Source organism: Furipterus horrens, unplaced genomic scaffold, assembly GCF_987537825.1.
Source record: "Furipterus horrens unplaced genomic scaffold, mFurHor1.1.pri manual_scaffold_5, whole genome shotgun sequence".
Taxonomy (NCBI): Eukaryota; Metazoa; Chordata; class Mammalia; order Chiroptera; family Furipteridae; genus Furipterus; species Furipterus horrens.
Genome location: NW_028327175.1, coordinates 78,167,819 through 78,195,467, shown reverse-complemented (window position 1 = coordinate 78,195,467; position 27,649 = coordinate 78,167,819). Strand labels below are relative to the sequence as shown.

The following is a 27,649-nucleotide window of genomic DNA, read 5'->3' as shown; positions in this document are numbered from 1 at the left end:
AGTGACAGGGAAGGTACAGGTTACAACAGATTTGTGAACTCAGCCAAGCACAGCGGTGGCAGGGCCTAGCTGCTACAAAGAAGACATGTTTTAGACAATACTCATGTGAATGGGCAAAAAACTCAAGGACTGTATTTGTGACTTAATTGTATAACAGGTTATTTTAGTTTCTGTTCTGTGGAAAGTGTAAAGCATTCCAAAAAAGGGTTTTTAATGTAGTTTCTTTTTTTTCCTTTTTTCTTTTTTTTTGCACCCATGCTGTTGATTGCTAAATGTAATAGTCTGATCATGACGCTGAATAAATGTGTCTTTTTTTAAATGTGCTGTGTAAAGTTAGTCTACTCTGAAGCCATCTTGGTAAATTACCCCAACAGTGTGAAGTTAGAATTCCTTCAGGGTGATGCCAGGTTCCATTTGAAATTTATTTACAACCTGCTTGGGCACACAAGCCATTGTCTTCAGAAACCTTGGTGTAGTTGAATTGATAAGTTACTGTGTTGTGACCTGGAGTTCACCATTAAAAGGGTCACCCAAGCAGAGTCATAGAGTTTATTTGGTTATTAATGATTGTTGGCACATCCTATGCAATATATCTAAATTGAATTATGGTACCAGATAAAATTATAGATGGGAATGAAGTTTGTGTATCATTCATTATCGTGTGTAATCAATAAAGGATTTAATATCCTCTTGAAAAAAAAAAAAGTCCTTGGGTAGGAAAGGACCGATAGAATCAGTGTTCAAGTGGAATATGTGGCCTTGGATGAAAGACTGTTCATCTTAAGATGGAGCAGAACAAAGTGTCTGAATATAGAGTAAAGTTAGATTTGGTAGTGGAAAAATTAGGCTAAATCTCTGCTGATTGCAGTTATTTTGACAGCAAAGCAAGGTCAGTTGTGGGAAGTAATAAAGAAACATTGGACATTTGAGGAAAGAAAAAAAAGTGGGGAGAATGAAAATACAAATTTACTATAGAGTAATTTATTATGACTGCAGAGTAGTTGAATTTGAAATTTGTGGCTATAAATTTTAAGTAAGGGAGGCGCCCCTAGTTTATGCTTTTTCTTCATACATGTTCAGCTATTAGGGTTCAGACACAGAGTAAACAGGGAGTTCAGTTTGAACAGGTTTGGAGATTTGCAAGGCAATTAGAGTGTAGAGGGAACGCGGCAAAAGGGTTGAGTATGTTTTCAAGGGATTGGTCATAATCATGGATCATGGAATCTATGCTGGAAAACAGAGGCACATGATATGGTCAGCTAAAAATAGATATAGAACTTGCCTGTGCTACAAACATAACTTAATTTGCTAAAGGCCACACAACGTAAAATCTTTCTCCCTCTCTCTCTCTTTTACTTCTCAACATTCATTTACCCTCTGATAATATGAAGCTATTTTCCTTCAGGAGTAACTCCTCCCTCACTCTCATCCATGCATTTGGGTGGGCTGAATTCCTTACTTCCAACCCCTTCACCTTAGCCCCCAACTCTAGAGCATTTGTTACAGTGATTATTTAAGAAATAAGCCAGGAACCCAACCCAGGTTCAAAAAACCCAATGCTGGGATATTTTGGACTTGATTGGGAAAGAAATGCCTTTTTTCTGCTCAGCATGCTAACGTGCTGAAGTCATAAACCAGGGATTTTGTGCCTTCTCACTCTGGATAGCCTGCCTGAGCATGAAGCCGAACGACAGAAAACAGGGGTAAGAGATGAAGAGAAACCAAATTCTGATCTTACTGTTTGAGCCCTGGAATCCCACGGAGCTTTGAACCGCGTGCAGCCCCTGGATTTTTCATTACCTAGGCCAGAACTTTCTCTTTTACTGATAGTGTTGTTACTCTTCAACACCATTTTGAGTTGAGTGTCTGTCTGTTGCGACCCTGGGTCCTGACTAAGACACTAAGTCTGGACTTGTGCTTTGCGGAATCAAGGAAGCGGTCCATACCCACATTTTGAGGGTGTGGTTACTGGGAGAGAAAAGTGCATGAAAAAAATTTATGAGAAAGAGATGATTGATTGGCAGGAGTGGAGCAGCAGTCCAAAGCAAGAGGGTGATCTTGGGGTGGAGATGGGAGCTTAGACCCCATTACTTTGGCCCTAAATAAGAATGATCTCTGAAACTTGGAAAACTTGGGAACACTCCGATTACACTAACAAAATCAATATATCTTGGATGAAATAGGATATCTGCAGAAAACTGTCTTGTAAATCCAAGGGGGAAGAGCTGAATCAGAGTTGGCTAACATGATTCACATCTCTAGAAAAACAATGAGTCAACAAGACACAGAGGAAAGCTTGCAAGGGAATCTGGCACTGCCTCTCCAATTCCCATGGACTGGAGACACACTGAGCCGCCAGCTTGATCATCTGCTTGGCAGTAGGGCCTTTAACCTTTAAAAATCATTCCACTCAGGCTTCATTTCAGTTCAACACACTTCAAGCAACCTTAGATTACAATTTTACATATCATGTAGCTTTCCATCAGTATTGTTAAGCCCGATGCACGACCCTGCAAAGGAGAGAGTCCACATCAAAATCATTTGAGAGACTAAGTGCAAAGTCCCAAAACCAGGTCTGATGGTCCTAAGCAGAATTAGAATTTTGGGGAGGGGTGCAGAATTGGAAGGGGGCTGTTGGGTGAGGGGGTTATATTTTCTGAGTCAGAGACACAGTAATAAAAGATCAGGTTGGAAATGAACAAAGAAATTTTGGTAATTGTTCTAAACCACATGTGGCCTTTGTTGACTACAGCTCTGAGAAGTGGAGCTGGCTTAAGGACAAGACCCACTTCTTTTGGTTCTAGTTTTTTTTACCTGATAGAAGGCTCCCTGCTCACTAGGAGCCAAACCCAGATTTTCATTAAGGTTGAAAATACCATTTAAGAATATCATTCCTTTGTTCTTAAGCTTTTCCCCTCAAAGAATGCAAATGAAAAGGAAGAACATTAATATATTAAACTTCATCATTGATATAGGCATTCTATTTGAGAGGTTTTTTTTTTTTTTTTTTTAAGTCTTTATTCATTTTATTTTCCCAGGGCAAAGAGGGTAAGGAAAAGAGTCAGCATGTGTTTTACAAAATGATAGATAGCAAGTGGAAGTACCTGGCATGACAAAATTGATCAACCATTAAATAAATAGTTTCCAGTGTTGGAGGTCACCAAAGTCCAAGGGAGCTCAGTCTCCTGCAGTTCAGAAATGAGGTGAAGGAATCAGGGAAAGAACAGACAGGGACATGCTTTCCTACCCTCCCTCCTCCTGCCCCATAAATTCAAGATTTCACACAGAGTTTTGGTTTCTAGCAGCAAAAATGGGGTTACATTCGTCTATCTCCTATTAAAGAGTCTTGTGACTACTTTGCCATAAGTTTTTGCATCTGCATTAAAGCTCATGAGTGACTTGTATATAGCATTAAAGCTCATGAGTGACTTGAATATACATTTATCTTCCCTTTCTTGGTCTCCCAACCCCACTTTCAAAATGAAAGGCCCCCTCATTGCTTCTCTCTACCCTAAGATTAGAGATTGAAATACAGCGAGTTAAGTGTTCGGCATGAACCACATATCAAGAAATGGTCTTGTCTCAGGATATTAGGAAGGAGGGACGGAGTATTCATTAGGATTTTTGCACACATCATTTAAGAGAAGGGATAACACCCCACACATTAAATATGCATGTGTGCGGGTATGTGGGCTTTTTTAGAGGTGTCGATAGAAGAGGAGATAGGGTAGGAGTCAAGTTTTTAGGACAGAAGATCTGGTCCAAGATAAGAAACAGGGGAAGAGGAAACAAAACAAAGGATGATTCAAGACCCCACCTCAAGAAGAGGGGTCCCCAAGCTTATGTTTCAGATTCTTTTTACCTGGTGCAGGACAGTTTGTCAAAGATGCTTTGGCTATTTTTCTCAATACAAAAAGAAGTTTGTAAATAATAAAACCTGAATAGAACATGGAGAAAGATCAACACATCACACAAACTAGGCCACCTAGCAATCACCAAATCAGCTACTGTGAAGTCCTACAAATACAATAACTAGAGAGGGCAGCAATTGAGGGACACAAGAACCCAGGATTACCCAGTGCATTCGATTGCATTTGCTTCAACAGAGAGGTAGGTTTTCAGTGAATCACAGCATGTAAATGAAACCTGTTTTTCTCCTTTAGCTACTCTGACACCATTCACTGCTGCAGCAGGGCAGAACACTGGCTCTGGGCAGCACCAAGAAGCCATCACTTATGGTCTCTATGGAAGCCAAGGAGAAAAGCAAAGAATTTTTAAAGGTTAATGCCCTGGCCAGGTAGTCCTGTTGGTTAGAGCATAGTCCTGTTCACCAAAAGGCTGTGGCTTCCATCCCCAGTCAGGGCACACACCTAGGTTGCAGGTTTGATCCTGGCCAGTGTGCATACAGGAGGTCACCAATCAATGCTTCCCTCTCACATCGATGGATCTCTCTATCTCTCTCTCTAAAAAAATCAATAAACATATCCTTGGGAGAGGATTAAAAGAAGACAACAGTTATTTTTTTTAAATTTTTTTAAAGGTTAAGGAATTTAGTCATTGCTTCCTATGTCCATTCCTGGGCAGCTCAAGATGGATAAAGAGGTAGTGTTCTTAAAATCTGTTTTTACCAACTCATGTTTTTTTACAAACACACACATACACACACACACACATATACCCCTTGTTGTGTATGGTAGGCCTAGCCAAATCCAGCAGGGGATGGATCTGGTATATAATGTGAGTCCCAAACCCTGGGACTAGAGGTCTGAACAGGAATCCTTGGTTACATATGCACAGACAACCCTCACCTAACCTTGGCTTCCCCTCTGCACCTTTCACCTAGCCCAGCCTCTCTTAACCTCTGCACCAACAACTTATTCCTATTCAGATCAATTTCCAATCTTCCAGTAGAAGAAGATCAAGTCATGGGGCCACCCAATTAAAATCTAGTCTTCCAGCCCTGGCCTGTATGGCTCAGTTCGGCATACCCCGCAAACTGAAAGGTTGTGGGTTCAATTCCTGGTCAGGGTTGCAGGTTCAGTCCCCAGACAGCACATGTACAAAAGGCAATCAATCGATGTTTCGCTCTCACATTGATGCTTCTATCTCTCTCCTTCTCCCTTCACTTCTCTCTAAAAAAATCAATAAGCATGTCCTTGGGTGAGGATAAAATAAAAGTTATAGCTGAAAACATTTTGTTCCACAAAACATTGCATGTGGAGGGGTTACAGAAGGACACTGTGGCAGGAAAGCCAGCTCTAATTGGCAAAAATGAGGTAGTTCAATAGGCTATAATCTCAAAAGAGTTGTTCTCCAAGATAATAAAACAACACAAAAAGCATTCCTGCCATGCAGACCCAGACTGCTACCCACTTATCCCTGAGACAGCTCACGTACCTGAGAACACAGTGCAGAAACGAGGGCCTTAGATTAAAATACACAAAAATACAAAGGTAGAATATTTATGTTACAAAAAAATGTTAAAATGCACAAGATATGTCACCTGCACACAGCTAGTACCTAGCATCCTGGAGAAAGTGGGACCCATAGTACAGTTAGCCACGGGACCAAATGAATAAAATTGTGTTGGCCCAGAAATAGGATGGGAGTGAGCCTAGGAGCAGCAGGTCTTCAGCTGTTCCCCAGCCATCCCTTTTGCCTATTGTCACAACCCATTGCTTGGGACAATTCTCGACACCCTATCCCAAGAGTGGGTAATGACGAGACAAGATGTGGGAAAACTCTGCCATACCGGAGAGATTCCTTCCCACAGAATGTAGTCATTTGTGGACTGGGTTCATCGATCTGGCCTCTTGCTACTCTTTTCACTGTGGCAGGAGAAATATTATTATTACATATCCTTCCATAAAGGGAAAACAACTTTCCTATCCAGGTCACTTCCAAAAGCTGGAGATTCTGGGGGTGCAGACTCAAATAAAGCAGGTAAGCAGGAATTTCTCCCAAAGGCCTCACATGCATTTGTATAGAGCAAGGCTGTGGTTCTTTTGCCTCACCCCCCACCACACACACTCCCCCAACCCTTCCCCACCCCACAAGAGAGAAGAGGGGGTGATGATATACAATCTGGCCTGAATACATGGCAGTGCCAGCTGTCCCCTACCCACCCTGTCCTCACTTTCTCCAGCCTGCTCCTTGAAACTTCCTGATCACAAAAGTATTACACACACACACACACATACACACACACACTTCACCACCCCCCTGGCTCAATTCTGGGCGTCTGGGAGCAGGGCAGGGTTATGGATCTCTTCTTCATCCTGAGATTAGGCTGGTCTTCCCTGTGAGCCTGGGGGCCTGCTGGGCCTTCAGTGGACACAAGGCCACCATATGGCTGGTACTCTGGCAGAAGTGGCACTTCTTGGGTTGGGGTAGCAGCTTGCATTCCTTGGCATGACCTCCACAGCTGTAGCACCTGGCTCACTTTGATCTGCGCTTCCGCAGGTTCTTGCCTTCTGGCCGCCTCTCCCTCCCAATACAGAACACCCCACCAGGGCCAGGGCCGCGGATAGATTCCACTGCCTCACCCTCCGTCAGGCTCCGGAAGCGCTCCGTGTACCGCTCACCTTGGTGCACGAAGACAACCACCGGTGTGTCAAGCGCGACCCGGGCGAAGGCGGTTGTGAACAGGATGCCGAACCCCGTGAACACGTTAAACCACTTACAGCTGTGGCCACCATGCAGCGGCGGCGGCTCCTCTGCCTCCCTAGCCTCGTCCTCCGGCGCCTCCCCCGGCTCCTCGGCGCAGCCACCTGCGCGCTTCCTTCTGCACGGAGCCCACGGTAGGCGTCTAAGCCCAGGTTGGGCGCCTGCTGTCCTAGAGAAATCCGCAAATACTAAATACCCTCTCTTTTACTACTTAAGTGAGCTTCATTGTTTTCATTAGTAAAAGACTTTCTAACAATGAATTTTCCTAATTTTTAATATGAAAAATTCATGCAAATCAATGTAGGACTCACTCCAGGAATTGGTGATGTATGCAGTTTTTATGCTTAAAAAGTCCAGGCAGTAATACTATTAATATGCAAAAATGGATTGTTAACTTCCTTACATTTGCTTACATATATCATTATTTTCATGACAGTGGGGTATGTGAACCATAAATTTACAGTTTCTAAAATTGTGTAAGTCTTAAAGATTATCTACCTCTGGCTTTTGAGTGCAATTTCTTCAGAGGTATTTTTGGGAAAGACGGGCAAATAAGAATCAGCAGGTTTCAAGGAATTCCTGTTTTGCTCTTGTTTTAATACCTACATTAAAGTCTGTTTATTTAATTTACTACAGAAGAGAATTTGGCTTGCTAAACTTGGAATGTACAGCATGCGTCCCTAACTGATGTAAAACACCCATGCCACCAGAGCTCCATAAAAGGTATACAAAAACATATGTTAGTTTACAGAAATTTAAAGTTTTACTTGCAAAGCATCAGCCCACTCTATAGAGGCGCTAGGCTTATTATGAAGTACTGAATAAATTATTGCTTCTTCCCTTGCGTGCTTCTGTCTCCCCGTTGTTTACCTCCTCTCTCTCCCCTTCTCCCCAACGACACCTTTTCTCTACTCTGAGACAACTCGTGTGTCCTTGCACACCTTCTCCATGCTATCTTAATTAGATAAACATATATACACACGTGGGGATGTTACAGGGTGGAAAAAGGGAGCCCCAAAATTTGGGGGATAGGACTCAGTGGAGCACAGCCATTTTTCCTGAAAGATGCTTTTGCATATCTATGGCCAATAGACTGTGTCTTAATTATGCAAACAGTTTTGGCCCTTCCAAGGCGCCAAGGAGATGGGAGGGTTTTTTTTTTTTTTTTTTTTTTTACCATAGAATGGTGAGGAAAGAGCTTAGGGACCTGCGCAAGGTTCTGCTAATGGCCAGAATCGGGTCACCATGCCCACTACAACACAGGCAACAGTCAGGGATTTAAAAATAAGGTGGCTGCCATTAGGCAGAGGGAACGCCATGCAGTTTGTAAAAAGGAGAAAGCCACGTGGTTTGCAAGGAGGTAGGGAGAAAACTATGCAGTTTACAAGGAGGTAGAGGAGAAAGCCATGTGGTCTGAGAGAAGGAAGGAGCAGCAATGCAGTTTGTAGGACTAATTCGGCCAGGCAGCCTGGGCTAGAAAGAAAGCCAGCCTGCTGCTGCTTTAATTGTGACGACTTCAGCGGTCTCCAAGCCGCCAATAACTCCACTTCGCAGAGTCCTTGGATTTTCTGAACTTGGCTGGATTTTACGACGAGCCAGTGCAGTATGGCACATGCTTTCCTGGACTACTATAAGAGCGCTGATGACATTGTACCCCAGATCTTGAAAGAGAAAGCTGACAGAAAAGGAATGGGGAACTGCTGGGTTTGAGGTTGGCTTACAGCCTTTTGGGGAGCAATGGAAGTATTGGGTCCCGTAGGAGAACAGGTTGGAATATTGTAAATAAAGATCGAGGTTGGATTATTGTAAATAAAGACCTGTTTTCCTCAACACTAATTATTGGGTTTTACACTGAGGTGCCACATGAAAGAACCCCCTTTTGCTCAGTAGCAGGGATTTTCTTTTACTGTTTCTACAAAAACAAAAGGAGGGTTATAAAATTCTATGCATTTCCTTTCTTTATAAAAATGCATCAGGGAAATCTCTCCTAGTCAACTGATAGACAGCTGACTCATTCTAAATATGTAATATTCTGTGTTGCTTAATATTCTATGATGTGGATATACCACATTCGGTCAATTATTTCCCTATTGATAGACATACACTTTGCTTCCAAATTTTTGTCCCTACAGAAAGTGCTTCAATAAAAGTCCTTTGTACTTATTATTATGAAGTGGTGCCTTTACTTCTAAGAACTCCCAGGAGTGAGATTACTGAGGCAAAGATATGCATTTTTAAAATTTTATTTGTTTTCCCAGTGGACTGTATTGACCTGATAGTTCCAAATATACAGTCTGAGCATGCCTTCTCCTGCATCCACCTCTATGGCCACTAGCCATACAAGTTATTAGCCCATGAGTGCATCTTGGTAAAAGTTATTGCTAGGTTTTTAATTTTCATCTTTGTTAATTTTATCTATTCCTGCCAGACACATTACCTCAAAACAACAAACATTGATTTTCTCTGGAGAATTCAAATGGAATAAAAGGGTGCCCAAAGGAAATTAAAAGTCTCCCTTCTACCCCAGAACTGCAGTTTCATCTACCCATCCACCTACCCAGAGATAAGTATATTATATAGCTTTAAAAAATTTCTAAGCATATACAAGCATATATATATATATACCTATAAAGAGATATTTCTGGCTTTTTGTTTTGAAATAATTTCAGACAAAAAAAATTACAAAAATAGCACAAAAAATCACATACCCCTCATCCAAACTTCTCAGACTTTAACATTGTGCTACATTTGCTTTATCTTCTCTCTCTCTTTGCATATACAAATATATGTACATTTTTTTCTGAACAACTTGAAACTGGATTACAAATATGATGCCCTTTACCACTAAATATGTCAGTATGTAAAAACAAGGACATTTTGCCTTATAAACATAGCATAATTATAAAAAACAAGAAATTAACATTAATATAATATTATCTAATCAACAGACTTCATTCAAATTTCACTAATTATCTCATCCTGTTTTTTATAGCAAAAGAAAAAAATTTTTTGGGGGGGGGGGCTGGTGTTCAGGATCCAATCCAAGATCATACATTGCACTTAGCTGTCATGCCTTTTTAGTTTCCTTCAATCTGGAAGAGTTTCACGGTCGTTCTTTTTCCATAGATAGCATTTTTATAAAATCACAAATCAAATAATTCTATATGAAGTTATGTCCCTTGTCTTTTTCACTTACTACATGTTGAACATTTTCCATTCATTTTATTGGCTATACAATATATTGTTCTATATAGGCAGGATGATCTCGGTTATGCTATGATAATAAACAACACCAGAATCTCAGTGGGTTTACACTACAAGTTTATTTACTGTGCGTGTGAAGTTTGCTGTCCTCCCTGAAGGCTTAGTGCTCTGGCTGTTTCTGTCTTGTGACACTCCCTCCCAACGTGTTTCTACAATTGCTGTACCAGAAGAGAGCATAGAGCATCTCACATGGACTCAGAATGCTTCTCAAATTTCAGGATCAAAGGGAATCACATCCACATGCCCAACCTCAAAGGGGCCAGAAGGGTATTCCTACGATGCACTCAGAAGGAGAAGGGATCAAGAAATATTGGTGAACACTAGTAATATCTACCATATATATCATTGAATAAATACAATTTATTTAAGTAGTTCCTTATTGATGGACATTTAGATTGCTTGAGTTTTTTCAAAGATTTTTCTACATTTACTTTTGCACACTTACATGAGTACATCTACAGTGTAAATTCTAAGAAATGGATTTGCAAAAAAATACAAAAAGAATGTGCATCTAAAGTTTTGATAATTCAGGGCTGCCATTTTGAGACAAGTTCAAGATGAGTGAATACAGGAAGTCGGGCAATAAAGACAAGAGACAAAGACAGGAAAATAAAGGAAAGAAAGAGAAGGGAAAGACAGAGAGAATAGATTTCAAGCCTGACTTTCTAATTCACATGCCCTTGGAATCCTGGCTATTCACGTCTACTAAATCTCAGTATGTATTAAATAAGCTCTTGGTTTTCCTTTTGCATGCTCGAATGAGTCTCTGCTCCCTGCCACAAGTTACATCAAACTTTGAGGGGCACAGAAAGAAGGATAGCATGATCCTTACTCTCATTTCCAGCTTCAACCTAGTAAAGAATTGGGACAGGGAAAGAGCTTAGCTCTAAGTTATCTCAACCAGCATTCCCCACTGGACCAATGTTTATGAGTTGAGCTGCTTTGAAATTCAGTGCCAACAGTTGATGGAAATGAACCTTCCCCAAATCTGGAACAAGAGCACAGCTCAAGAAAAGTCTCACTTTTAAATTCCATCTCTGCACCAGAGTAAATTTTTCTCACTTTAAAAGGCCCAGCTCAGCCCTGGCTGGTGTGGCTTAGCGGACTGAGAGCCAGCTTGTAAACCAAAACGTCACTAGTTTGATTCCCAGTTGGGGCATGTGCCTGGGTTGCGGCCTGGTCTCCAGTTGGGGGAGCGCGAGAGACAACCACACATTGATGTTTCTCTCCCTCTCTTTCTCCCTCCCTCCCCCTCTCGCTAAAAATAAAATAAATGAAATCTTTCTAAAAAAGCCCAGCTCAGATTTCACTTCCTGAAACTTTATCAACTGCTATCAGAGCTCTTACTGAACTCCAGCTTTTCTAAATTCTTATGAAAGATGGCATACAAGTTAGCCCACATTTAGTTTTGTATGATTCTCTGTCTTGTATCAAGAATTACATTTTAAGTTGAGTATTGGGAAAATATTTTATATTTATTTTGAATTTTCTACAAAACCTTGCAGATATAATAAGGGTGTAACTCTTGACTGGTTAAGTCTACCTAAGCCAGGCAAACCTGACTTAACATGAGTGTACTATTTATAAACCGCAAATAAAATGAAGGACAACTCAGCTAAAATCAACATGTGGTTCCCATTTGCTAAGTTTCCCAAGGAATATAGATTATTGCCTTGTTGATAAACCTGCAGCAATTCTGAAAACTGACAGCAGATACCTTCATGAGCCTTTCTAGTGATGACAAACTATTTTCTTAGACTTGTATAAACTTGACATAAGAAAGCCTACTCATATTCTAGAAGTAGATTTATAGAATATGGTACTTATTCTATAAGTCATCACTCTATAGATATATTTATTTTAAAGTATTGGAAGCTTCTCTCTCCCTTTCTTGGAAAATCATTCTATAAATATTGTATATCATTCCCATGCATTTTCACATATTTTTTACCATAACATTATGTATCCATAAATGCCATATACTATTGCCGTGCATGTATATTTTAAATTTTAAATGTTGTCATACTCTACTTAATATTCTGTGATTTCCTTTCTCACTAATTTCATTCCTTTTGGTCAGCTCGATCTATTAATTAAAGGCGTGTTAAGATCTTCCTTCTTGATTGTGATTTGGTTAACCATTCTTCTTTGGTTATTGATTGTTCTATCTCCTAGCAAATTATTCTTTTAATCTAAGAGTTTTACTTTTTATCCCAAATGGTGTTTTTAATCTTAAACTCCATTTGCTTGCTATTATTACATTAAATACTATTATTCTTTTGCATACTGTCTCTTTTCATTTGTACTTGTTATATTTTTCCTTTTATTTTCAAATTTCCGGGTAGTTTTAAGTGTGCATCTTGAACTAGATACAGTTTTGTTTATTTGCTTGTTAATCAAATGGGCTATTTTTGATCTTTTAGTAAATGAACTCTATCCAATTAATTTATATAGTGATCCTGGTATGTTTGGATTTATTTCTACCATCTAATTTGGGTCTTTACTATTTCTTTTTTGCTTTTTACTCTTTTTCTTCTTTTTATTTCTTTGAGGCTGATGAAGTTCTCTATATTCTTTCCTCCTCCTTTGTTGGTTTTGAAGCTATACATTGTATTTCTAACTTTTAATATGCATTCTTTTCATCTCTACATTTTCCTACAAAGACTGGTTATTCAATGTTTTCTTTCTTCTTCCTAAATAAGACACAAAATTAAACATGCTTTAAGAACCTTTTAGCCTTTAAATTATTTTTTTAAGTAATAGTCAATTATATTTATCACTTAATTTATCAATTTCTTTGCTCACTTTTTTTCTTGCATCTAATTTCTTTTCCCTGGGTTTATTTTTCTTCTAACTGAGGTACATATTTTAATAGACCTCTCACTGTAGGTCTATGGTTAGTAAGTTCTTATATTTTTATATAGTTATTGTCAATATTTTGTATATCTAAAATTGTATTTTCATTAAACATTTATGCTGCCTTTCTTATACAAAGTAAGCAAATAGAAGTTGAGGAGAAGTGTTTCATTATGGGAGTATTTTGCCAACTAAAGAAAAAATAATTAAATTCAAATATCACCATTTTACAACTCCTAATGAATTAATGTATTAATGGCTGCCAACAGTATGCACAGAGCCACAATCAGCTCTACAAGTCTCCTACATGCCACCTGCAAAGGAGTCTGTCCCAAAATTGTACCTGAATCTCACCAAGTCCATAGTCCAATTACCAATTTACCAAACAAACAAACAAACAAACAAAAAACAGAAAACAGAAGAACAGGGTAAATTACATGGGACTTCAGTCAGCAAAATCTAAATGTGGGAAACTCTACAAGTTAAATCAGTCAACTCAGTGCCTTCCAGAACTAAGTTATAAAGAAAAAGGTAGGGCAAAAGGAAAATGGAGGGGTGCTTGGAAAGTCGAAAGAGACATAAAAATGCATATACATATATATATCTTTTTTTTTTTTTAAAGCAAGAAATAACCGTGAAAGTCAAAGTCAAGATATGGTGACCTTAGGGTGAAAGGGACAGGATTAGAATTAGGACAGGGCAAATGGAGAAGCTCTGGTGTGGCTGTAGAGTGGACCCAATAGGTACAGGTGAGAGCAAGACCAAGGCTCAGCCCTCAGGCAGTTTGCACCCTATTGGGAGAGATGAGCCAATAAATGCATAATTACAGTTAGTGATAAGTGCTATAAAGAAATATAAAGCATGATGATCCCAAACCTCTAATTAAATGACAACTGAGTTTCACTTTTAACATAAAATATATAGAAAGTTAATTAGTTGATAAAGTAACACAATTTTTTTTCAATATTATGGTCACTAAAGATAAAAAAAGAAAGGAAATGAAAAGAGAGAAAGAACTAGAGGCACAAAAACAAGGCCAAAGACTGATACATACAGGAGAAAGATACTTACAAAGGCATAAAGGAGCACCTACACCCACAGGGTCACAATTTTATCAATAAAATTTTTTTATTACCATCACAAATTCATAACTCTATGTAGAGATGGGGGGAGCTTTTCCCTTCAGCTGACATTAGGTCAAGTTCCACAGTCCTCCCAGACTTGGTCATTCCAGTCCTTGCTTTGCTTTAAGATTTGTTTCCTATTTGGACCATGGGCTTAAGTGACACTTTAAATTATTTATTCATTTATTTATTTTTTAGCAAGAGGGGAAATGACAGAGAAAAACATCGAAGTGAGAGAGAAACATCGATTGGTTGCCTCTTGCACCACGCCGGGAGGGACCCACAACCTTGTCAGGTTCCCTGACCGGGAATCCAACTGGCAACCTTTCACTTGACAGAACTGCGCCCGACCAACTGAGCCACACTAGTCAGGGCTGAAGTGCCACTTTAGGACATTTCTGAAACAGATTTTGTAAGGACCTGTAAATGTAGGCAAGCAAACTCCCAAATTTAGTCAAAACTGATTTGACATACCAGGACCTTCTCCTTGTAGCAGGTGTTATAACAAAACAAATGCGTGAGAATGCAGAAGGCGGCGTGGAAAGGCGTTCTCCCTCGGTTCACCTTGGAAAGTTCATTTATAGCTCGCTTCTCCGGACACAAGAAGAAAATCAATCTCACCACCTACGGTAATAGCAAAAAAGGCAACAAATGATTGTGGTTCTTAACTTCTTCTTCCTGTGATAGCTTCAGTTTGTCCTGTATTGTTGGATTTATTAGAAATAACTATTTAAGTCAGTAAAACCACAAAAAGTTAAGCTTCATCTCATCTGAAAATAGGAATTCTAAATGTAGTCACAATTCACTAGAAATACTGTACATGGTTTATATAGATGACATTGTGTACATAATTATAGGTTATATAATAATTATATGATAATGTTATAGCTCATATTTTCACTTACAAAGATGTAGAATATTAACTTTAATTTGCAGATTGTGAGAGGGCAGAAGGTCAAATGAGCATTAATCCACCATTTAACAATAAGACCTAAGCCAAATATTGTCTCACATGTTTTTTTTCACATGTTTTTTAGTAATATGATTTTTCTTTGTAACCAGATTTTATTATGGTTATAAAAGCAATATAAAAAAGTAATACATACTCTGAAAGTTAAACAGTAGGAACAAGTATGTAGAAAAACCCTAAAAATCACCTGTACTTTCTCCACCATGAACTCTATTAGCCCAGAATTTTCTTTCTGACTGTACACACAGATGTATGTACACACACATGGACACACACACACATTTTTCAAAAGCAGGATCACTTCAAACATGTTGTTTTTAAACCTATTTTTTATATTTTTTATTTTATTATTTTTTAAAGACTTCATTTATTTATTTTTAGAGATGGGGGAAGGGAAGGAGAAAGAAAGGGAGAGAAACATCAATGTGTGGTTGCCTTTCACACACCCCCAACCAGGGACCTGGCCTGCAACTCAGGCATGTGCTCTGACTGGGAATCGAACCAGTGACCCTTTGGTTCACAGGCCAGCACTCAGTCTACTGAGCCATACCAGCAAGGGCTAAACCTATTTTTTAATTTAATATATAATAGATATTCTTGATAAGCTGTAGAATGAAAAAAGGAAGTCCTGAATTATATATGTTCATAGTATGATGCAGGTTTTATTTAAAAAGTATATGTTTACATCTAAATACAAATATAACTCTAAATACAGATATATAATTTTATTTATGCAGAAAATGATATGGCAGGGTACAAACCAATCTTTTAACAGCAGGAAATGAGATGGAAGGGGAAGTAAGTAAAAGACACAAAATTTTTACTTCATATATATCTGCATTGTCTAGTCTAAATGTTGCATGTACTATTTCAGGAAAATAATATAAGTATACATAAACAGCTTATCATATCAATTAAAATTATTTATGTCACCATTTTTCTTTTTTCTATACAATTCCATTACTATAGGATTTAATTATTTGTCTGTTTATGAACTTTTAGGCTATTTCCTATTTTTTGGCATTAAAACAATGTTGCTAGAATAGCCTTACATACATTTTCTGAACTCTCTCACCAGCCCTTTGTATTATCAATTCTAATATTTTTTTCACCCATCAGCCAAAAATAGTAACTCCATGTTTGAATCAACAGTTTTCTATTATAATTGATTAAATATGTTTATGATGTTTGCTGTGTATTTGCTTTTCTTATTTTGTGAATTATACTATTCGTGTACATTGTCCACTTTTCTTGAAAATTTTCTTGCTTTTTGAAAATACTGCTCAGGGAGACTGCCAAAATGAGGAGACAAAGAAGCAGCCCAAATGAAAGAACAAATCAAAACTCCAGAGAAAGAACTAAACAAAATAGAAATAAGCAATCTATCAAATGCAGAGTTCAAAACACTGGTTTTAAGGATGCTCAAATAACTTATTGAGGATCTCAAGAGCATAAAAGATCCAGTCAGAAACAAAGGAGTCACTAATTGAAATAAGAAATAATTTACAAGGAATCAACAGTAGAGTAGAAGAATCCCAAAATCAAATCAATGATTTGGAAGATAAGGAAGCAAAAAACAACCAATCAGAAAAACAAGAAAAAATAAATAAAAAAAGAAGCATAGTGTAAGTAGCCTCTGGGACAACTTCAAGCATTCCAACATTCACACCAGAGGGGTAACAAAGGGAGAAGAGAAAGAGCAAGAAATTGGAAGTCTATTTGGGAAAATAATTAAAGAAAACTTCCCTAATTTGGTGAAGGAAATAGACATGCAAGTCCAGGAAGCACAGAGTCCCAAAAAAGATGGATGCAAAGAGGCCCACTCCAAGACACATCATAATTAAAATGCCAATGGTTAAAGATAAAGAGAGAATCTTAAAAGCAGCAGGAGAAAAACAGTTAGTTAACTACAGGGGAGTTCTCATAAGACTGCCAGCTGCTTTTGCAAAAGAAACTTTGCAGGCTAGAAGGGATTGGCAAGGTATATTCAAAGTCATGAACAGCAGGGACCTGTAGCCAAGGTTGCTCTACCCAGCAAAGCCATCATTTAGAATTGAAGGGCAGATAAAGAGCTTCCTAGACAAGAAAAAGTTAAAAAGGAATTCATCATCAAGATAAAAACTATGAACATTAAAATGGCAACATGTATATATGTCTGTCAACAACTGAATCTAAAAAAATAAACTAAGCAAATAAGAACAGAGACAGAATCAATGATACAGAGAGCATTTTGATGGTTGCCAGGTGGGAGAGGGTGTGGGGGAAAGGGTGAAGGGATGAGGGGATTAAGAAGTATAAATAGATAGTTACAGAATAGCCATGGGGATGCAAAGTACAGTATAGAAAATGGAGTAACAAAAGGATTTATATGTATGACCCTTAGACATGAATAATGGTGTGGGGATTGCTTGACAGAATGGGGGTGCTGCATGGAGGGGGGCAAAGGGGAAATAATTGGGACAACTGTAATAGCATAATCAATAAAATATAATTTAAAAAATTAAAATGCTGCTCATGCAATATTGAGAAAAAAACAAAGCTGTATATCATGCTATCTGATATCAAACTATACTACAAGGCTAGAAGTGATTATTATAGCATGATACTGGCATTAAAACAGACACAGATCAATAGCACAGAATAGAGAGCCCAGAAATAAACCCATGCCTGTATGATTAATTAATTTAAGACAAAGGGGGAAAGACTATACAATGTGTAAAAACAGTCTATTCACTAAGTGGTGTTGGGAAAACTGAACAGGTTCATGCAAAAAGAAAGAGAGAAAGAGAGTAAGGAACTAGACCACTTTCTTGCACCAAATACAAGAATAAACTCAAAATGGGTTAAAGACTTAAATGTAACACCTCAAACCATAACTCTCTGACATTTTCTTAGGAACATTTTTTTCTTATATATCTCCTTGGGCAAGGGAAATGAGAGAAAAAATAATCAAATGGGACTACATTAAACTAAAAAGTTTTTACACAACAAAGGAAACCATCAACAAAACAAAAAGACAACCCACTGAATGGAAGATGTTCGCCAGTGATACATCTGATATGGGGTTAATATCCAAAATTTATAAAGAACTCATACAACTTAATACCCCCAAAACAAGCAACCCAATTAAAAAATTGCCAAAGAGCCTGAATAGACATTTCTCCAGAGAGAACATACAGGTGGCCAATAGACATATGAAAAGATGCTCAATGTCACTGATCATCAGAGAAATGCAAATTAAAACCACAATGAGATATCACCTCACACCTGTCAGCATGGCCATCATTAATAAATCAACAAACAAAAAGTGCTGGTGAGGATGTGGAGAAAGGGGAACTCTTTTGCACTGTTGGTGGGAATGAAGATTGGTACAGATACTGTGGAAAGCAGTATAGAGTTACCTCAAAAAATGAAAAATGGAACTGCCTATGACCCAGCAATTCCACTCTGAGTCTTTATCCAAAGAAATCCAAACTACTAATTTGGAAAAATATATGCATCCCTATGTTCACTGCAGCATAATTTACAAGAGCCAAGATATGGAAAGAACTTAAGTATCCATTAATAGAGGAATTGATAATAAAGTGGCGGTACATATATAAATAGAATATAACTTGACTATAAAAAATAATGAAATCTTATCATTTGTGACAGCATGGTCGGACCTAGAGGATATTAAGTGAAATAAGTCAGTCAGAGAAGGACAACTGCCATATGATTTCACTCATATGTGGAATCTAAAAATTAAATAAACAAACAAATAAAACAGACTCATAGATAGAGAGAACAAACTGATGCTTGCCAGATAGGAAGCGGGTCAGGGGACTGAGTGAAAAAGGTAAAGGCATTTAGAAGTACAGATTGGTTGTTACAAAATACTCACAGTGATGTAAAGCACAGCATCTGGAATATAGTCAATCATATTGTAATAACTATATTTGGTATCCAATGGGTACTAGACTTATCAGGGGGATCACTTAGTAAATTATATAAATTTACCACTATGCTGTACATCTGAAGCTAATATAAGATTAAATGTCAATTGTAATTGGAAAAGAAATAAAATAATAGAAAAAATAAAAATAACTACTTATATGTAAAGTTACTAAGTCTGTCTGAGATATATATATATATATATATAAAATATTTTTTCAGATTTGCTTTGTACCTATTAGATTTTTGTTTATTTTGCTTTTGGTTTTTTGTTTGTTTGTTTTTACTATTTTCCTTCACTTTTTTTTCACATGTTTCACATACATATTGGAGTCCATCCATATACAGTAGTCCCTCTCTATATCGTGGCTCACTTATCATGGCCTCGCTGTATCATAGGATTTTTTTAAATATTATATTTAATTAGTTATTGCAGATTTTTTGCTATATCGTGGGATTTTGTGGTACTGTATATGTATGTTGTTAAAGTTATATAGATTTAAGAGTATAGAATATGTTTAAGAACATAAGTAGTGTTTATAAAAGTGTGGAAAAGGTTAATAAGGGAGTAGGAAAGGTTAATAAGGGACTGGTAATGGTTTATAAGTGTCTGGGAAGGGTTTATAAAGCCTTAATATATATATAAATACTAAAATAAATGTAAGGTTCCTACTTCATGGATTTTCACCTATCGCAGGAGGGTCTAGAACATAATACCAATGATAAGTGAGGGAATACTGGAATGTTTTATTTCTCTGAATTGTCCATTCTTGCACAAAAATCCATGGTTTCAATTACTATAGCTCTATACATGGTAAGGCAAGCTCTCCTTATACTTTTCTTTTCGGGAATGTTACCAGTTATTTTTGCATGTTTATTCTTACTGGTGAAATTTTGTCTACTCCCAAATTTTGGGATTGTGTTAAATTTATGGATACATTTAGGGAGAACTAACATATGTATACTATTGAATATGTCTCAAGTCTTTTACTTTCCCCAGTTGAGTTATGTAGTTTTCTCCAAATATATCCATCATATATCTTCTCAAATGTATGCTTATATATCTTATATTCTGTGTTATTAATGTCAACAGAAATTTTTATTTTTTCTTAACAGTATGACTGGCATTTTATAGGCACCCAAAACATCTGTTGAATTAGTAAGTGAATAATAGAATAAACTTTTAAAAGCCATGAAAACTTTTCTTTAATTACAGACTATAGGAGACATGTGCCCTACTACTTGAAAGATTTTGGTTTAATTATATTAACACACACGCACACACACATAATTGACTTGACTTGTTAGGGCTCACATGTAAAATTGAACTGAACATTCAAAACTCAAAATTGGGCTTAGTCTTATCAGTGCGTAGCAAACCTTGGGAAATTACATATACTTGGGGGAAAGTCTCCACTATTGTATTGCGAATGCCTAGAGTTCTACCATTAATTTTACTGCTTCAGATGAAGAAATTTCTTTTTCTGAAAATGTGAACACCTCTCAGAAAAGTAGTAGAATACTATAATTAAACCATTCCAGTCTTTTTACACAGTAGTATGTTTTAATGATGAGTTTCTTCCCAACTTGAAGTTTTTCATAAGGGGAGAATCAAGAGAGCAAAGAGAGCAAAGAGCAGGATACTGGATATATGGAGTATGTAGAGGTAAAAAAGAAAAAGAAAAAGTCAACAGAAGAAAGATAAAATTTATAAATTCCTTTGGGCAGGAAGTGCATCTTGTTCATCTTTAAACATAATGTTTAGCACAGCACAGTCACTGCATAGGAGTGTGTAGAGCAGATAAAGAATTCTGCTCCCTTCACAGCTTAGCCTATGGGTTGTTCTGCCCAAAGCTGCAGTCTCAAGGCTATTTGCGGGGGGTGACCCCTACTTTACTATTCTGGCTTCCTTTCCTCAGGATTACTCATGTGGGATGGGATGTCAGAACCTCATTGTTAACAGATGTTAGTTGACTGGTAGAGCAAACAATTTCTAACTGCTGACATATTTTGTATTAAGGTAAAATAATAAGTTGTCTATCTGTACAAATTTAAACGTTTCCTTACAGAATAAAAAGATAGTATTATCTTCAGATGCTTGGACATGCCAGTGATTCGCGCTTCCTCCCCCTCTTCATGGGTCTGATCATTTCACAAATGATGCCCTGAGGAATATTGGGAAACTGAAAGATGAGGGATAAACAGTGGATTTTCCCCCACTGTTTAGCTTTTCCACTGTTAGCATTTATAAACTTATTACATAATATAAAAAAATGATGACTCAACTGTGAGGGTTCCACTCTCACAAATCCTGTTAGATCTGGGAAAAGGCGAGAGAAAAACTAACAGAGTTGCAAAGGATTTGCTGCTGGTAAAGAGACAACAAATTTTATCATATGATATCATTTGATAGTCAAATTGAGAATTTTTTAATAATGGGTAGTAGTTTTCTTTTTAGATAAAAATATGTAAACATTGGGTTAAGATACTAAAGTTTCTTTCGAACTCAGAGACAGACATCAAATGTTGCCATTATCTACTGTGAGATCCATAAAGCTTGGACATTATCTCTCTTGGTTCTTGATGCTTTAATTTGTCAAGCGTTTTATACTCATTCTCAGAGGGCTACTGAATCTGTCACCAGTCCAGGATGATTTTTTTCTTTATTTTCCTTTGAATTAATACAAATTGGATAAAGTGATTTGAGGTGACTATTAAAAAATAATTTATTTCGAAAAGATTACTCTAAAATTAAGTCAGTCTTGTTTTTCTGTTTTAATTTATCAAGATAATAATAATTTATCAAGATAATAGGCATATTCTCCACTGAATTCTGCACTCAAGTCTTTTGCAGTTTATTTAGAATATTTGCATCTTGTCCAAATCGTGGCATTGTTTAACATTAAGTAAAAGTTGTAAACTTGAAGCCCTGGCTGAGTAGCTCAGTTGGTTAGAGCATCGTCCCAACATGCTGCTGTTGTGGGTTTAATCCTCAGTCAGAGTGCATACAAGAATCAACAAATGAATGCATAACTAAGTGGAACAACAAATCGATGTTTTTCTCTCTCTCTCTAAAAATCAATAAACAAAAGTTAGGAACTTGATATCAAGCTATAAAAGTTCCTCCCACATATGTGTTAAAGACCCAAGTTGTAAGTAATCAATCACATCCCCAAAGAATCTAGACATAGAGACTTCTCTTTTAATCCATTTTGTATGCCACTGTGTGGAGTTACCAACCTACCAAATACACATGTGGTATAAACTAGGTGTATGTGTTAAACACAAATTCACTTTCTATTATATAAAATTAGAACTTCTAATTTTAGAAGTTATAGTTATAACTACTGATGTTTCCAAGTTCAAACTGTTTGCATAAGAATGATGAAAAGAATCAACACTCGTGACTTTCAGTTAATTTTATAAAGCTTTTTAAGTTGATATACACAACAGTTGGTGCTTTTTAGAGGCAGAAAAAAATCATTATATTTTTTAGACTAATAAATTTTCACTTTTAGCAGTGAGTTTTGTTATGGTTCCCAATAAATAAACAATTGTTAGAAACAAAGGTGTGAAAAAAAAATCAAGCCGTCCCCTCCAAACCTATTCCAAATCCCCAATACTAACTAGTTATCAATCTACATCAGAATTGATTTTACAGTCCATCCTAGGTAATAAGCAAAAGGTTACATTATCAAGCCATTCTCTCCAAACTGTATGGCAGACTCACAATAAAGCAAGTTATTTATGTATTCAAAGTTAGAGGCTTGTCCTTGAGTCAGCCAGTGTGGTTATGGCGTGATCAATGTCCAAGAGCTGGATGATCCAAAAAAAGACTGAAAGACAGAGACCAAGGAGAGAGAGGGAAAGCTGCATAAATCAGCTTGGTGAATGTTAGACAACAGCCTGAGTTACCTAACATGAATTGTTATGTCAGTTCCGGTTCCCATCTGTGCAGGCCCGGAAGATCTATTTCCTTTGGCCAATATGTAATAGCATTTGCATCATCTCAGCTTGGTTTGACTTCATTCTTAGGAATTGCCAAAGTCAACCTGCTTCAGGTCAGCCTTCCTCATGGCCTTCCAGACAGAGACCTAGTCCATCTGTATGAAATGCAATACTATGTATTGTAGGGTGTTTAGCAGCATCCCTGGCCACTACCCATTAGATGCTAGTAGTGGATATCATCTACTACCCCAGTTGTGGCCATCTGACATCCAAAGATGTCCCTAGACATTGCCACATATCCTGTGGGGTGCAAAATCACTCCTGGTTGAGAAGCACTGAACTAGAAATAAAGTGAAAGGGGGGAGGAGAACCAAGAGGGAACAGGAGGAGGGGCTCAGCTGGTTTGAGGCACAGCAGGGAGGCAGGCAATAGGAGATGGCATGAACCACATCACCTCTGACCTTGATACCACTCTTCAGGCAGATGGAAAGCCACTGGAGGGTTAAGAGTAAAAAGATAACACAACTTGACCCACATTTTTATAAGATCCAGCTGGTTGCCACATTGAGAATTAACTGTAGGTAGAAAGACAGAAATTGAGAGTTTGGGAGGGAGGCCATCACAACAATCCCGTTAATGTTTTATTGGGTTTAATATGTTCGCTCATTTGGCCGGATGGTAGTGGGAGTGCTGAGAGAGGAGAGCTAAGAAATTCTGGGTAACAAAAGAGGAAGGTGAATTAGCATAAAAGGAAAGATCTAGGAGTGGGCAGGGTGTTTGCAGAAGTGGAAGGCAGTATAGTGATTGAGTCAATTTGTAAGAGCAGAGGGACTGTGTAAGACAAAGAGAATGTTGGGGGCCACTTTGTGCAGTGCCGGTGAATGCTAAAGAATCAGAGCTCTAGTCTGCAATTAATGGGGAGCCTTTGAAGCTTCAGCAATGAGGAATTCTTTCCAGTGGTCTGCAGATCATAGCAGTCAGAAAGAATAGTTTCAAAAAGGGTCTCCTGAAATAATCTGGGTGAGAAATAACAAGAACCTAGGATTTGGTGAAGAGCTTGAGCAAGACATTCTTAAGGAAGCACAATAAGGTCCTGCCCTAAGGATTGCATTAACCTTCTTCAGGGTACTTTTGCAGGCAAGTGCTGCTGAAGGGTTTGGAAGTGTTTGCACAATATCAAACATCAAACAAATGCAGTTCCACCATGAAATGGTTTAAGTAGTGCCATATTTTCTTGGGAAAGATGTACCCGGAGGAGGGTGTATTAGGTTTCTTCAAGGGTCTTTTCAAAAACAGTATTAACTGTAGGTGAGAAAAACTAAGGCAACGAATTAAACTGCTGGTATTCAATCAGTTCCTTTAGGATGACCGAACATTTCCATTTTTAGGTGCAAAATGTCTCAGCAGGTTGAGCTCGGCAGTTGAAGTACACCAAGTCAGTCCCAGTACACTGCAGGTGGAGCTGTAAGGGCGCCGCCTCCTCCTTTCTACCTGCTTTTTGCATTCGCGAAAGGAGCTTGCAAGAGTCGTCACCCTTTTTACTCTCAAAGGATAACGCTGTTAGCCGACGCAGTGGACGTCGCCCCGCTGGGAGCCGCTGCAGCTCAGGACATCTCCTCGCAGCGGCCACCGCCCAGGGTGCGGTGCAAGCAGTGGAGCACAGCCAGGGGGAGGGACGAGGGGTGGTGCGGCCAGGGCGGGGCACGAGGGGGACCGCAAGAGGGACGCGCAGACGCGGTGGCCCCGCCCACCGCCGTCCCCTCGGCTCCGCCCGTCACACCGCTCTGCAGCTACCCTCGCAAGGATCAGCCTCAGGCGGCTGCACGACGCCCCGCCATGTCTGCGGCCATGAGACAGAGGTTCGACCAGTTTCTGCGCGAGAAGAACTGCATGACCGACCTATTGGCCAAGCTCGAGGCCAAGACCGGCGTGAGCCGGAGCTACATCGCGATCGGTGGGTGCGGGCCGCGGCAGGCCGGGTCCGGGGCAGCTGCTGCACCAGCTGTTGGGGAAGCTTCCGGGGAGAGGGTTAGGGGAAGGCGATGTCGGTAACAGATGGGGGCCGACGTCATCCTCGGGGACTGAGCTGGCCGCCGAAAAGGCCAGGCGCCCACGATTCCTCCTCCCAGGGCGGCCCCAACTCGGGCGGGGTGCGGGGGGCGCTGGCCGGTGCCCGCGGCCAGGTGGCGGAGCGCTCCGGGCGCGTGGAGCAGGGAAGGGCCGGCGCTGACGTGTCTGTCCCGGCGGCCGAGTGCGCTGGCCCCGGGCGGTATTCAGGGTTGGCGCGGAATGGCGGGGGAGCCCCGCAGCGGGAGGGCGCGCGCGGGCACAGTCGGGTGGTAGCCAGTCCTAGCCAGACCCTCCGTGGAGCTCCGAGCCCACAAGGGCTCCTGCAGGATGGAGGGCGGGAGGAAGGGCACAAAAGTGGGGGCTGCCCGCTATTCTCAGACCCGAGGCAAAGCCCCCGCTAAAGGGAGGGCCCAACCTTCTCGTGGTTTGTTTTTTTCCAACGCCCTGTACGGCCCAGCTTTGCAGTTTGGTTGGGGGGCTGTGCGTTCTGCGTACCTCTCGTGCCGCTCAACCCACTTCTCTCCTCGTGTCTCCAGGTGTCATCGGGGTGGTGGCCTTGTACCTGGTGTTCGGTTATGGAGCCTCTCTCCTCTGCAACCTGATAGGATTCGGCTATCCAGCCTACATCTCGTAAGTGGCTCCCCTGCAACAGTCCTTCCTCCCTTTCACTGCCCTTCCCCCATCCAGGGCTGCCCTAGTTACTGTATCCCCAGCTTCCCTGAGAGAGCAGTCAAAGCACCACAGGGTAGTAACTGACTGCTTAAGGTTAAACATTTTAGAACCTTAACTTGATGCTTGATCTCTTGATGACTAGCCAAAATGTATGTTTCATCAGATTATACTGGAAGGATGTGTACCTTCTAATGATGCACCACCTGGAAGTGTTAGGGTGAAGTCATCCTGTCTTTACTGGTGGGGAGCTCTCAACCTGTTCAGAGAGCTGATTCCGTCTCCCTAGTAATTATTTTAATGTGTATTTCACCTTATAGCTATGTACATAGAAAGTAAAATCCCATCAGTGGGGACTTCCTTAATTCTGAATTAATGTTAATTCAGACACGGGGGAGACTTTTGTCTTGCTTTTAAAAAGGCTTGCCAGAAGAACCATATGATTTCACTCATATGTGGGATATGAAATAGAAAGCAATAAACAAACACACCGGACTCATAGACATTGACAACAGTGTGGTGGTTATCAGAGGGGAAGGGGATGGGGGAGGATGAAGAGGGTAAAGGGGGTCAAATATATGTTGACAGAAGATTAGACTTGGGTTGTGAGCACCCAGTGCAGTGTACAGATTATAGAATTGTACACCTGAAACCTATGTAATGTTATTAACGTTACCGCAGTACATTTACATTTTAAATAAATTAAATAAATAAATAAATAAAAAGTCTTGCTGCTTATTGCTGGTAAATGGGAAACACCCAAATATAAAAACAAAAACCTTATGAGGTACATCCCTAATTTAGCTCCTTGGGTATATAAATGACTCCTGTCATGAAACTAAATTACAAATGAATCTTATGAGATTAGGAGCTGAATTTATTATTTGTTGAAGTTGTTTTTTACTTTACAGTGTGTCTATTTTAAAATATACAACTCCATTTTTCCATTCATTCAATTACGAATTATTCCTCACGCAGGTGAATTTTGGTTTACTCTGTAGCTCTTCCCAAGAAAGCTGATGGGTTTTACTCTCACTGAATTGTTTTGTGCAACTTGCTTCAACCATAGGGCCAAAAATAAAGGAAGAAAAATTTTCAGCTAGGAGGCTAAGGCTTAGATAACACATTATTATGTTTCGTGTCTATCACTGGAAGGGAGGAAACATGTTTTAGAAGTTTTATTTGCACAATTAAATTGAAATTACATAAGTAATAGTTACTATGTTAGCCTGGTACACTCGGTGGCACTCCAGGAAGTCTAGCTGCATGTAGGACACTGCTTGCTTATGGATTGAGAGATCTTCAGCCTTCAGTCTGGGAAGAGCTTTCAACCTCTCCAGCATCACCTGCTGTAGCACCGTCAGGTTCTATGTGAATACCAAAAGATTCTGTAGGCAGATCAGACAAACTCGTTTGGCTTTAAGATCAGTGAAAGCAGTGCAAGAATAGCAGCCTTTCTGTGAAATGTAACCAGCTGGTGTATGGGGTATACACAAAGTTTGTAGGCAGCCCTGATTCAGAATGGCTTGTACATCCCTGTGTCTATGGTGATAGACAAAATCATCCAATAGTAAATGCCTTTACTTTTCTTCAGTTTGTGTAGTCTACATGCAGGAGCTCTTCTAAAAAGAAAGCTTTTGAAGCATTTTTCCAGTTTGTGCTCTAGATGTTATCACATTTAGGACAAATCTAGTGTGGTAGTTTAGTACTGACTCACTGCTTGAATTATAGTCAATTAACAAGACAAGGATTTTTAAAACTACTGAATAGCATAAAAAATTCTCTTCCTCTCATAGCAGTGCCATGTGATACATAATCTCATGAGAAACATAACCTCTCTCTCTGTTGGTCCTCTGAGATCATTGCTGTGGGCTTTCGAAAGGTAAAAGTGTTTGTAGGTGGGATAGGTAGATCCATGAATGTGTGGAAGTGGATGTGACTGAAGATGTAGACAGAACTTGAATATGCTTCTCCTTGATATAGAGTGGATGGATTAATTCTCGCAGAGGCCATTTTTCTATTAGATTTTAAAGTAGTTTCAAGCTAGCTGATTTCGGCTTTATCATCTTTTGTAGTCATTCTTTCATTCATTTTTTTACATAGCTGATTGAATATTATTGACTCTTTGCTTACGAGAAGCTCAATGTTT

The 27,649-nt window shown here is 39.1% G+C and overlaps 1 protein-coding gene and 1 pseudogene across 1 annotated transcript in view; one reads left to right on the top strand and one right to left on the bottom strand.

The window, feature by feature from the left end:
* Positions 1-6,227: 6,227 nt before the first annotated feature.
* On the bottom strand, positions 6,228-7,616 carry LOC150008825 (protein lin-28 homolog A pseudogene; annotated as a pseudogene).
* A 16,894-nt stretch (positions 7,617-24,510) lies between these two features.
* REEP5 (receptor accessory protein 5) overlaps positions 24,511-27,649 on the top strand; it is a 34,295-nt gene continuing 31,156 nt past the window's right edge. Inside the window, exons 1-2 of the mRNA XM_090276586.1 lie at positions 24,511-24,715; positions 25,368-25,461. Coding sequence (XP_090132712.1) covers positions 24,598-24,715; positions 25,368-25,461 — 212 coding nt within the window. The 5' untranslated portion in view covers positions 24,511-24,597. The remainder of the gene's footprint in view (positions 24,716-25,367; positions 25,462-27,649) is intronic.